This window comes from Triplophysa rosa, linkage group LG11 (assembly GCF_024868665.1).
Source record: "Triplophysa rosa linkage group LG11, Trosa_1v2, whole genome shotgun sequence".
Taxonomy (NCBI): Eukaryota; Metazoa; Chordata; class Actinopteri; order Cypriniformes; family Nemacheilidae; genus Triplophysa; species Triplophysa rosa.
In genome coordinates this window covers 19927532-19939363 of record NC_079900.1, presented here as the reverse complement: position 1 = coordinate 19939363, position 11832 = coordinate 19927532, and the positions used below count along the sequence as shown (strand labels likewise).

At 39.5% G+C, this 11832-nt stretch overlaps 2 protein-coding genes across 4 annotated transcripts; both read left to right on the top strand.

Annotated features, from left to right (window-relative positions):
• The first annotated feature begins 91 nt into the window (after positions 1-91).
• On the top strand, positions 92-5094 carry LOC130561657 (uncharacterized). 3 transcript variants are annotated; one of them, XM_057346118.1, is made up of 10 exons: positions 92-844; positions 921-1096; positions 1226-1399; positions 2181-2286; positions 2371-2531; positions 2913-3071; positions 3541-3688; positions 3920-4167; positions 4255-4293; positions 4373-5094. In XM_057346118.1, exons 2-10 carry the CDS (start codon positions 986-988, stop codon positions 4598-4600), a joined length of 1374 nt encoding a protein of 457 aa, XP_057202101.1. In that variant the 5' UTR covers positions 92-844; positions 921-985; the 3' UTR covers positions 4601-5094. The 3 variants fall into 3 exon arrangements, with proteins under 3 accessions (XP_057202101.1, XP_057202099.1, XP_057202100.1); XM_057346116.1 differs by having other exon boundaries at positions 3884-4167; XM_057346117.1 differs by having other exon boundaries at positions 92-1096; positions 3884-4167.
• A 422-nt stretch (positions 5095-5516) lies between these two features.
• On the top strand, positions 5517-11659 carry xab2 (XPA binding protein 2). The gene is made up of 19 exons (XM_057345888.1): positions 5517-5682; positions 5962-6110; positions 6199-6322; positions 6403-6600; positions 6733-6867; positions 7201-7365; positions 7457-7601; positions 7683-7834; positions 7911-8030; positions 8129-8260; positions 8392-8523; positions 8635-8748; positions 9170-9332; positions 9886-10076; positions 10205-10327; positions 10411-10573; positions 10660-10786; positions 10967-11073; positions 11175-11659. Exons 1-19 carry the CDS (start codon positions 5647-5649, stop codon positions 11234-11236), a joined length of 2538 nt encoding a protein of 845 aa, XP_057201871.1. The 5' UTR covers positions 5517-5646; the 3' UTR covers positions 11237-11659.
• The last annotated feature ends 173 nt before the right edge of the window (positions 11660-11832 follow it).

The window sequence follows — 11832 nt, the reverse complement described above, 5'->3', positions numbered from 1 at the left end:
CACATTTATGTTCAATTCAAGTAAATTAAATTCAAGTTAAAGTATTAATTTAAAATAATTTAAAAGAAAAAATATTTGAATAAATAAAAAATCCCCAATAAATATAAATGTCTGAGGTTGAAAAAAAGTTTTTTTTAATCCAGTTTTTACAGACTAGGGGTTAAAGCTGGTGTCTGCACATATTCCGAAATCCACTAATGGGCTCCGGTCTAAACAGGCTGATGGTGCGAGTCCATCTCTGTTGAGAGATATTGATGCTCAAATGATTGTAGTTTCTCTTCATTAAAGATGATCACTCTACTAAAGAGAGGATTAACCGTTTTTATCTAGGATTATAGAAGGGATCTCTGGCTAGGTTTTCTAATGGCTTTGGGTTTATAGCTGATGCTCACGACCTTCTAAAAGCTCTCATTCACTCTCTGATCGACCCAAATCTTTACTCAGCAAGTCTTTACTGGCAGCATGACTTGTTGTTTATGATTTATTACAAAGAAACATGCACAGTTTTGGGCTGACATGAAAGAAATATCCAGATGAAGATTTTAGAGGTGGAGACAACTTTGGGAATAGACAAGATGAGTGAGGTATTTAACATTTATTTATTTTCCTATTGCACACCATTTTCAGATATTATCAGTTTTGTAATTTAGGACAAATGATCTCTAATGTGCATTTATTTTTCAATGCATGTACTACATTGCCTTCATCAAATGGGTTTAGGACGTTTCGGTTGACGAGAACCATTTGGTCAGCATTGTAAATAATGGTCAGCGTGGAAGACTAGAGGAGCAGCGGTGCTCATTGGGACCAAAAGCATCTCAACAAGTTCCTGTCTACGGCCCAGGTCACACATCAACAGAAATGATGCTTTTGTATCTTTCATTTACATTTTCGCCTAATTTCAAATGCTACTTCATTAGATCCTGATGAGATTTACCAGCTTCTGGTGAACAGTCAGAGCCGCAGATTAGATGACCAGCGGGTGATGCTCACTTCATCACCGGGTATGGAGGCATTCACGATCAAAGAGCGGAAAGAGACCAATACATTGAAGACAAGCTTTGATCACATCCGTAATATGGTCAGCAGCGCTCATGTGAGTATTTCCATTTAGTAGATTTCACAATTTTCTTGATTGAGTGAACTAAACATGCGGAATTTATATTCAAATGTATTTATATTAGGAAAGGTGTGAACTGTTGGAAAAATAACACCTGTCATTTAGAGTTTCAGGAGACGGACCCCTCGAAAAATGCCCATGAGCCCTGCGTCACCAAACTTCAGTCTCAGTAATCCCACTCAGCATTGTGATCATCCAGATTCCTTCAACAAGCTTCCATCTAGATCAGCTTCTTTCAGCCCAATCTTAGACAAAGACCAAATGGATTATGATTTTCAGGTGAGTTTATGAATGCTATCTTTATATGTTTACAGTGAGCCCATGAAGTATTTGGAGTAATGTGAGATATTTTTACAGAACATTTTTTCTGTTAAAATAAATGATCTATAGTTTTTGTAATATACAATTATTGGTCTCAGGTGAAGTTTAGTAGATGTCTTAAAGGGATACTACGTCTCCCCACTTTATACTTCAGACTTAAAGGGACAGTTCACCCAAAAATTGAATTTTTTTCATCGTTTACTCACCTTCTTGTTTTTAAACCTGCATGAAGTTCGTTGTCCAGCTAAAGAAAGATATTTGGAAGAATGATTGGAACCAAACAGTTCTGGGGCACTATTGACTTCTATAGTGGGAGAAAAAACTAATATAGTAGTCAATAGTGAACTGTTTTAGGTTTTCCACATTCTAACACCTTTTAAGTGTTCAACAAATAAATAAATAAACACAAATGTGAGTAAATGATGACAGAATTTTCATTTTTGGGTGAACTGTTCCTTTATGTCTGAAGTATGAAGCGGGTAACCAGAAGTGTCGTGAAACACATCCCAAATTCTGGCAACCAAAAACCGTGTAAACACATTTGTAATGTCACTTGGATTGATATTTTACTCTCTAGGTTAATAACATTGACAATGACATACAGTAGTAAATACTGTAACTTCTTCACAACACTGGATGCAAACCATTAATGTTTTGTTAGTTATCCTATAAACTTAAAACCTTCACCACTAATTTATAAAAGTGCAAATGCCTGTAATCCTGTTTTTTAATCCTCAAGGGTGAGCAGGACCGGCTTTTCTGTCTAGTGAGTCAAGCACAGCGTGGAAGTATTGACAAACAACGCTGCTCGATCAACCCCCTATCACATTCCTCCAGGCCATCAGGTTAATCCTAATGAAATCCATTACCATCATTCAAAATAGAACCAGCAATCCAGTTTGTTTTACTAATCTTCATCTTGCGAACAGATCAAGATGCTGAGCAGTTTTTTTCTCTTATTGCTAATACACAAAATCGACGGTTAGATGACCAGCGAGCAACACTTAACCTGCTTCCAGAAATACAACAATCCACTGGTGTTACTGGTCAGGAATCTGATCAACTTTTCAATATCGTCTCCAGAATACAGGTGTGTCATGTACTTAAATACTTTACTATTGAAAGGGTCATATTATAAAGTTAAAAGCAATTCAAGGTTTTTTTTAATAAACATGTGAAATGATTCAAAGCAGTTCTTTATTGTTATATGACTCTATTTAAACAAATGTGAGAGTATTGAAAACACTGTCATATTTATTTATTTTTCATTTGTTTTTTTTATTGAAAATTAGAGCAAGATTCAAAGTAGGGCAAATTCGGTCCAGCAATAAGTGGGTTGTTTTAAGGTCGCAATCCCCATTTAGGGATCTCATGTCATACAGAAATAGAAACCAGGACAGAGTATCATTAATGTAAAAGCATTCTGTGATAACACTATGTGTGCACTCTCGATTTGTTTTCTCTTTGGCAGGGCTCTCGGATAGATGATCAACGGTGCTCTGCTCCTCACATCCAGCTGGGGTCCCCAGCCCCCCCGAGAAAGTCTCACTCTCAACCCGCGTCCCAGATTTTCCCTCCATCTCAATCAGGGCCACCCCGGAGATCAGCATCCTTCAGTCCAGTCTCAGAGGTGGGCAAACTGCACACAAAAAAATCTAGCACCTATCGGCGAAAAACATATTTACTTGCTAATTCTTCGGAGGATTCTTGAATTGATCAATTAATAAATGCAATAAAAATGGTGTTAGTTCATGATGCCTAATGCATTAACTAACTTACTCCAATGTGTTGCTTATTTAACTGTGTAGAATAGCCCCTGTACACACCAGATCTGACAGTTTAGTTTACATGATATATCTCTAAAGCTTTGATGTTATTGCAGGGCATACAGTCGGATTTAAACATGAACAAAGAGACATCTCGAATTAATCATATAAATTTAGATTTTTACAATAAAAAACAACTAAAAAGACTACATATTGAAATTCACACGAATATCCAAAATAACAGAATTATGGAAGATGGAGTTGCTTAGTACTGCAAACGGCAAGAACAATAAACCTCCTCCTATTAAATTTGATGCATTTCTTTTTCCTCAGAATCAGGAACAAAACTGTTTTGATCAGGACCAGTTTTTCTCTCTTGTCCATCATCTACAGCAAAGTCGAATGGATGACCAGCGATGCTCATTTGAACCCAGCAAATATAGTTCTTCCACTATAAAGACTCCCAACACTACACCCATTGGTACTACACTTTTATTATCCAGTCTTGTGAAGAAAAAAAAAGGCTATATTTAAAAACACACTTTTTATTCTCCAGTTTTATTGGTCTTCAATGTCCACACAGGACAATTTTGCCGTATCTCTTCGAATTCAGAGTGTTTTTTTATTATTTTTATGTGTATTGCTGTAACATGTTGCATTGACTTGTTGCATGCAGCTGAAGACGCTGAACAGTTATTTAAATCCATGGCAGGCCAATGTGCACTGAAGTCACCGCCAGGCCTGCAGACCTACAGCACAGAGCATCACAAAGGGCGAAATAAAGCATCCACCCCTCAGATCACCCTGACTCCCGCATCACCGGCTGTACCCCAAAAAGCTCCTTCCAGATCGACGTCTCCCACCCTGATGCTCTGTGACTCACCTGTCAGGCCTCCTCTCAGATCTTCTAGCCCTGGGTCAGATGAGCAAAGGTTACTGTATGATGACATGCCCATGCAGGTGAGACATTGACGACACTTTCAGCTATTATTTATGTCTATTGGCTGATAGAAGGATTATAAGAATTACAATCTTTCCGTTTTACAGATAACATTTCAAATTTCCATGCGTTTCCCCCCACATGAAGTAAGTTTAATATCCACAAAACCATGAAGAAATGGTGATGTCTATGAGTGATTGTGATTCATTGTTGGTTTCCCTTTAGGCGTATGAACCAAATATACAGCCGTGTCAATTGCCTGAAGTCTTTCTCACAGTTGGACAACCAGGAGGAACTGTTGTGCTTCCACTCAACCCCAAACCTGGCAGACCTGTCTCCTTCAATATTAATCCACCCAAAAACCAACACTCCAGGTCTGCATCTCCTCGCAGGTCTCCTGCCAGACAAGAAAGGGGGAAGATCTTCTTCACCAAACCGAGTCAATGTGACTAGTCCCATCAGCCCACGTGAGGATTATTTCTCTCTGATCCAGAGAGTCCACACTGCTCAACTGCAACACAACAATGGACAGGAACGAGGAGACATGAACAGGGAACCTAAGAGGGCAAAAGGAAAAAGTGGTGGAAGGAAAGAGAAAAAAGAAGGAAATAGAGAAAAGAAAAAATAAGAGACTCAACAGTCAGTATTTATTTCCATTCACGCTGGTTTTATATGACCTATGGACAACTAGCCTTTCTTCCACTGAATTTGTGTAATAAAATGGAAATGAGCATTTCAAAATAATGTTCGCACTAGAAGGTTGTATTATGAAAAATGTTTTTTTTTTCTGATTAAAAGAAGTTTATTTAATTTGTGTGTCAATGTATCAAGAGAACGTGAAAGTGTTTGTAAATATCTTGTATGATGGATGATCGTATATGTCTCTTTGTTGTGTTTGACAATCTCTTGTAAATAATAAAACAACAAACTTCTTGTTAGATAACTCCAGGTGTTTAAATGACTGTCACTGCCTATCAATCCTTTATGCTATTTGGAATGAACAGACGACTTGATGCTCAATTTAGTGTGACAAATGAATCAGAACAGTTGTCTTACTTATTTGATCACTTTGTCAAAATACAAACGTTTATTACAAGACATATTTACAATTTACATGTAAGTACCTGAATAATTTAATTTAATTTTAAAATACTGTACGCTAGTATAATACAATATTCAAGCAGTACAAGCGCTCTCTAGAGGCCGTTTGGGTTCAACTTCGTGAGGCGCTGCGCAGACCGATGCGCCTTTGACATCACGTACCGCGAGAGTGACTTGAAAGCATACGGAGCAGTCAACTCTCGCGGTACTTATCCTAGGCCGTTCCGTCTGCGCAGCGCGTGCACTCGTAGGATGCGTCAGCCAATTGGAAGCGATTATACTCAGAAGAGGCGGGGCTTTTGTACTTTTCGTTAGCAGCACGTTTTGGAAAGTGTTTGTTTTACCAAGTGTTTTTAGGTTTCTGACGTTATTAAAGGAATATTTCTGTGGCCGGCAAAATGCCAACTCTCAGCGGAAAAACAGACGTGATATTCGTATGTATTTAAGCTTTTTAAATCGCGTTTTCTTTCATTTCAGCTATTAGCTAAGTTAGCTGTGGATGCTAACCGAGCTCCATAGCTAACGACATCAAAACATACTTGAGATTAAACGAGTTTAGATCAATAAACGGTGTTATTATGTTTTTGTTTGATTATCACCAGATTTAGTAGATAGCTAACGCGTTACGTGCATGTAATATACTTCACTTTGAGCCTCACTTGCATTTATTTCTGTCTCCACATCTTAACTGTAAATCGATGTGTGGTTTCCAGGAAGAAGATGATTTGGCTTATGAAGAAGAGATCATCAGGAATCCATATTCAGTCAAATGTTGGATGCGTTACATTGAGCACAAGCAGAATGCTCCCAAGTCTGTGCTCAATATGATCTATGAAAGAGCTTTAAAAGAACTGCCTGGCAGGTATATACACACACACACACACATAGTCTTATTGTGTTTCTTCAATTTGAGAGTGCTGGATCTTAACTTTCTACTGAATGTTTTCCAGTTATAAGTTATGGTACAATTACCTGAGAGAGAGGAGGAAACAGGTGAAAGGCAAGTGTGTCACAGATCCAGCCAATGAGGAGGTCAACAACTGTCACGAGAGAGCTCTAGTGTTTATGCACAAGGCAAAGTTAAAACTTCTGGTTATATAGTTGTACTGCATGAAAAAGCCATTGTTTATAACTCTTCTTTACTGTCTCTTTAGATGCCGAGGATATGGATTGATTACTGTCAGTTCATGGTGTCTCAATGTAAAATTACACGGAGCAGACGGACGTTTGATAGGGCTTTAAGAGCGCTGCCCGTAACCCAGCATTGTCGCATCTGGCCCCTGTATCTTCGTTTTGGCCGTAACTTACCTCTCCCAGAAACGGCTATCCGTGTTTACCGGCGTTACCTGAAGGTAAATATAATGTTACGCTGAAATCCACACTCTTGCTTGATTGACAGGTAAAGCTTTGTATGTCAGTATACTGAAAGGTTTTGTCTTATTTATAAAGTTATCACGCTAATGTTTATTTGTGACTGTGTTTAGTTATCTCCTGAGAATGCAGAAGAATACATTGATTACCTACGAACGGTCGGACATCTGGATGAAGCTGCGCTTCGGTTGGCAGCTGTCGTCAATGATGAAAACTTTGTTTCTAAAGAGGGAAAGTCAAATTATCAGGTCAGCAGGTTTTACACTTTTTTACACTTTAGACGTGAGTTTACTCATATGCCCATATTCTGATATTTTGGAATGATTTATTGCTGAAGATAAGAAAAATGTGTCAGGAAGCATTAGCGCACATTTCTAACCCAAACATAGTTGGTTAATGCTAGCAAATAACCAAATGATCCTATTTGGGCATTTTCTTTGCGTAGGCATTTTGAAATGCATTGTCAGAGCAGCACCTAGACACAAACTGTAAATGATACAATATTAGACGTATGAATAAATACAATGCAGACATTTCTTTGAAATAGAATCGAAACTCATTCAAATCTAATTGAATTCCAGCTCTGGCACGAGCTCTGCGACCTCATCTCACAAAACCCAGACAAGGTGACGTCATTCAACGTGGGAGCCATTATTCGAGGAGGTCTCACTCGCTTTACTGACCAACTTGGCAAGCTCTGGTGTTCTCTGGCTGATTACTACATCCGCAGTGGCCACTTTGAGAAGGTAAACATGCCCAAGTACAACATCTGTTACTTCTCTCCATATGCCAACCTAAGTTCAAGCAAAACGAACACGTGTCATTATGTGTGTCTAGGCTCGAGATGTATACGAGGAAGCCATCCTAACCGTAGTCACGGTGCGAGATTTCACCCAGGTGTTCGACAGCTACGCACAGTTTGAGGAAAGCATGATCGCCGCCAAAATGGAGACCACGTCTGAACTGGGACAGGATGAAGATGGTGAGGGTTTATTTGGGAAGATTTCTTATTGCAGATGAGCCTTGATGATGGTCTAACAGAATCCTGATCTCTCCTATGCAGAGGACATTGACTTGGAGTTACGGTTGGCACGATTCGAGCAGCTGATAACTCGACGGCCGCTCTTGTTGAACAGCGTGCTGCTGCGTCAGAATCCTCACAATGTTCACGAGTGGCACAAGAGAGTTAAACTCTACGAGGGTCAACCACGACAGGTCTGAAACGACGCTAGAATCCTCCAATCAGCTGATGTCTTTCTCTGCCTTGCTGATTGTTTTTGTGCTTCTGTAGATAATCAACACGTATACTGAGGCTGTGCAGACAGTAGACACAATGAAAGCCACAGGAAAGCCTCACATGCTCTGGGTTTCCTTCGGCAGATTCTATGAAGATAATGAGCAACTGGATGATGTATGAAGTCTTTCGAATTCACCTAAACTAGGTTATTGTACTTCATTTGTAAAAGCATTATTGTAGACTCTTGAATAAATTCGCCTCTTTACTTGAAGGCTCGGACCATCTTTGAAAAGGCCACCAAGGTGATTTACAAACAGGTGGATGATCTTGCTGCAATATGGTGCGAGTATGGAGAGATGGAGCTGAGACATGAAAATTATGATCAGGCTCTACGCATACTAAGGGTGAGATACAAAGAAACTGCCACACGTCAGCATGAGTGTTTTAGTCGGTTTCTTTGCCGCTTAAAATAGAGATGAGAATTTCTCATATCAGTAAGATCTTCCAGATTTCAAAGGATACGCTTTCTTTGCAGAAAGCAACTGCGATTCCGGCAAGGAAAGCAGAGTATTTCGATTCATCTGAACCGGTGCAGAATCGAGTGTACAAATCCCTTAAAGTCTGGTCCATGCTTGCAGACTTAGAGGAAAGTCTGGGCACATTCCAGGTATGTTATCGGTACCTGGTTGTCGGTTTCTTTTTGCATTCAGAACTGAGGGGACGTGAGTGTGGATGTGGCGATGTATGCACAGAATTAATGGATCTGTTACTTTTTTAGTCTACAAAGGCAGTGTATGATCGCATCATTGATCTCAGGATCGCCACACCTCAGATTATTATAAACTATGCCATGTTCCTTGAGGAACACAACTACTTTGAGGACAGCTTCAAGGTAAGTGCACATATTTATTTGATTCTTAAAGTCGCCTTGATCCCGATTTTTGCTTGCGTTTTCTGATGCATTTCCGAGTGAAAGATTTTTCAAATGAGAAAAGTAGTGGCGGCTTGTTTTTTTTACTGCGATTTGATTGGATGTATTAAAAACAGCCATTGCATTTTGAAAAGCGAACTGGCAGCAGACTTACAGTTGAAGGGGAGGAGTTAACGGATGCTCCGCCCGAGCCGTCTAACTTGCCTCATTTGAGATGCATAGTCACTAGAGGGCAAACATGCATTTTCAGATTATGAGGGCAATAGGAATAGGAATTGTCATTTTTAATTTCACTGGGACTTTAATGAAAACACATTGATTCAGAGTTTTTCCAATAAATTGACAGTGATTCATGTTTTTTATATTTGTTTTGTGATTGTAGGCATATGAGCGTGGCATTGCCCTCTTTAAATGGCCTAATGTCCATGATATCTGGAACACATATCTCACGAAGTTCATCGATCGATATGGAGGCAAGAAGCTGGAGAGAGCACGAGATCTGTTTGAGCAAGCTCTGGACGGGTGCCCTGTTAAATACGCCAAAAGTAAACCACACATTAAATTAAACCATATGATCTCAAAATAAGTCAAATAGATTTTTCAGTGACTCAGTGTAAAATCTATAATACATTTAAATATCTTTGGTATATTAAAGGGATAGTTCACCCAAAAATGAAAATTCTGTCATCATTTACTCACCCTTGAATCGTTCCAATTCTGTATAAATGTCTTTGTTCTGATAAACACAAATGAAGATTTTTTTAACAATGTTAGTAACCGAACAGATCTCGTCCCCCATTGACTCGCATAGTATTTATTTTCCCTACTATGGCAGTAAATGGGGGACGAGATCTGTTCGGTTACTAACATTCTTCCAAATATCCTTTTCAGTGTTCAACCAAACAAAGAAATTTATACAGATCTGGAACAATCTGAGGGTGCGCAAATGATGACAGGATTTTCATTGTTTGGTGAACTATCCCTTTAAAAACATATAGGCTAGCTCAACAACTCCATTTAAATCTACAGGAAAACCTTTTACCATAATGATGTTTTGTGCTCAAATTATGTTTATATTTAATTTCTGGTGTTTAATAGCGATCTACCTGCTGTATGCTAAGCTGGAGGAGGAATACGGTCTTGCACGTCATGCCATGGCTGTGTATGAGAGAGCCACCTCTGCTGTAGAATCGGAGGAGCGCCATCAAATGTTCAACATCTACATCAAGCGGGCAGCAGAGATTTATGGGGTCACACACACAAGAGCCATCTATCAGAAAGCCATTGAGGTAAACGGTCCTTCCTTATAGTTGTATATGATAAGACACAGTTCCAATAGTTGTATAACGTGTGACAAGGCCGAATAACATGTGGATCTGTTCATTTCAGTTTACGAGTTCCTTTTGTTCTGCCGCAGGTCCTGCCAGATGCGCACGCCAGAGACATGTGTCTGCGCTTTGCTGATATGGAAAGCAAACTTGGAGAGATCGACCGAGCAAGAGCCATCTATTCCTACTGCTCTCAGATCTGTGATCCAAGGGTAACTCTTCACATTCTGTCCAAAGGATACAACTTTAATAATGCTTCAGAATTTTTGACAAACTCATTTCTCTCAACGAACAGATGACTGCTCATTTCTGGCAAAACTGGAAAGAGTTTGAGATTCGCCACGGGAACGAGGACACAATCCGTGAGATGCTGCGTATTAAACGCAGTGTGCAGGCCACTTATAACACACAGGTCAACTTCATGTCCTCTCAGATCATAAAGGCCACCACTGGAACAGGTATTATTCTAGTTACTTTCTTGAAGGATACATGTGTCTTCGTAAAGACTAGTCTTGTAAACCCTTTAATTCCACGTGTGTTGTAGTGTCAGATCTCGCTCCAGGGCAGAGCGGGGTGGATGACATGAAGTTGTTGGAGCAGAAGGCTCAGCAGCTGGCAAAAGAGGCCGAGCAGGACAAACCCAAACCTAAAGACAAGATCCTTTTCGTCAGGTCTGTGGTGCACCCTATTTTAAGGCGGGCCACCAAATAAAACCATGCCTGGGTGGTGATAGAGCCAGACTCAAAGGGCTTTTTGAAGGATTCCGCCCTCTTTATGTGGTTTTAAGAAAATGACGTTTCTATTGTACTGTTTACTTGAACATCTTTTTGACCTTTGTTTGGTGTGCACAGGAGTGACACCTCTCGCAGCGAGCTCGCCGAACTGGCCAAACAAGCCAATCCAGATGAGATTGACATTGATGATGATGATGAGGATGCAGACGATGGAGAACCCGATGGTTAGTTTTTGGAAACTTTGGTACTTTGATGATGATGATGTTGGATTGATTTGTCTGATTTAGGACAGTGGCCTGATCATCTTGAGTTTGTGTCTTTGCAGAGGTCCAGCTAGAGCAGAAGTCTGTCCCCACTGCTGTCTTCGGAGGACTAAAGGAAGACTGAAACAAAACAGCGAACGGACAATGACAACCAGCACATCGGTTATTTGAAATAAATATACATGTTTGGTGTTTGAAAACATTGTCATGCAATACTGGCTCAGACCACTGGGAGGCACTCTAATCTGCATTCGTATGCTTTCATTTTTCTGAAAAGGCATTCAGTCAATAACATATTAAAACTTGAATATCTTCGACATTAAAAGAGCGATGACCTTAACATTTTTGTTATCAGATTGTGACACTGTAATATCTGAAGGCATTATCGCAAGGACATTTGGGTGGAGCTAAAAAAGCGAGAATTGTAATGACACTGTTCAGACTTTTGTTTGTGCACACATCTGAAGCTGTGGTTTCAAGAATCTGACAGTAAAAACAAAACATATTTGCTCAATAAACACGGCAAACATTTCCTCGTACGTAAACATGTTTCCTACCTGAAAGTTTCTTCTGTGTATAGCCTATAATAGGTTTTTTAGTACTGAACTGTTTCGGGCTTAAAAATAGGAAAAAAAGGGAAATGTTTACAGTACATTTTTTGCGTTGGCTTATGCACTACAAAGCAAACTAGAAAACCAAAGAATGAAGAAAAACAAACGC

Excerpts from the sequence above, each read along its gene's own strand:
- LOC130561657 (XM_057346116.1), top strand. The coding sequence starts at position 986 with ATGCTCACTTCATCACCGGGTATGGAGGCATTCACGATCAAAGAGCGG. Across the intron at positions 4,168-4,254 it reads ATGATGACATGCCCATGCAG|ATAACATTTCAAATTTCCAT; the intron begins GTGAGACATTGA and ends TCCGTTTTACAG. Across the intron at positions 4,294-4,372 it reads TGCGTTTCCCCCCACATGAA|GCGTATGAACCAAATATACA; the intron begins GTAAGTTTAATA and ends GTTTCCCTTTAG.
- xab2 (XM_057345888.1), top strand. The coding sequence starts at position 5,647 with ATGCCAACTCTCAGCGGAAAAACAGACGTGATATTC. Across the intron at positions 6,868-7,200 it reads AGGGAAAGTCAAATTATCAG|CTCTGGCACGAGCTCTGCGA; the intron begins GTCAGCAGGTTT and ends ATTGAATTCCAG. Across the intron at positions 7,602-7,682 it reads ACTGGGACAGGATGAAGATG|AGGACATTGACTTGGAGTTA; the intron begins GTGAGGGTTTAT and ends TCTCCTATGCAG.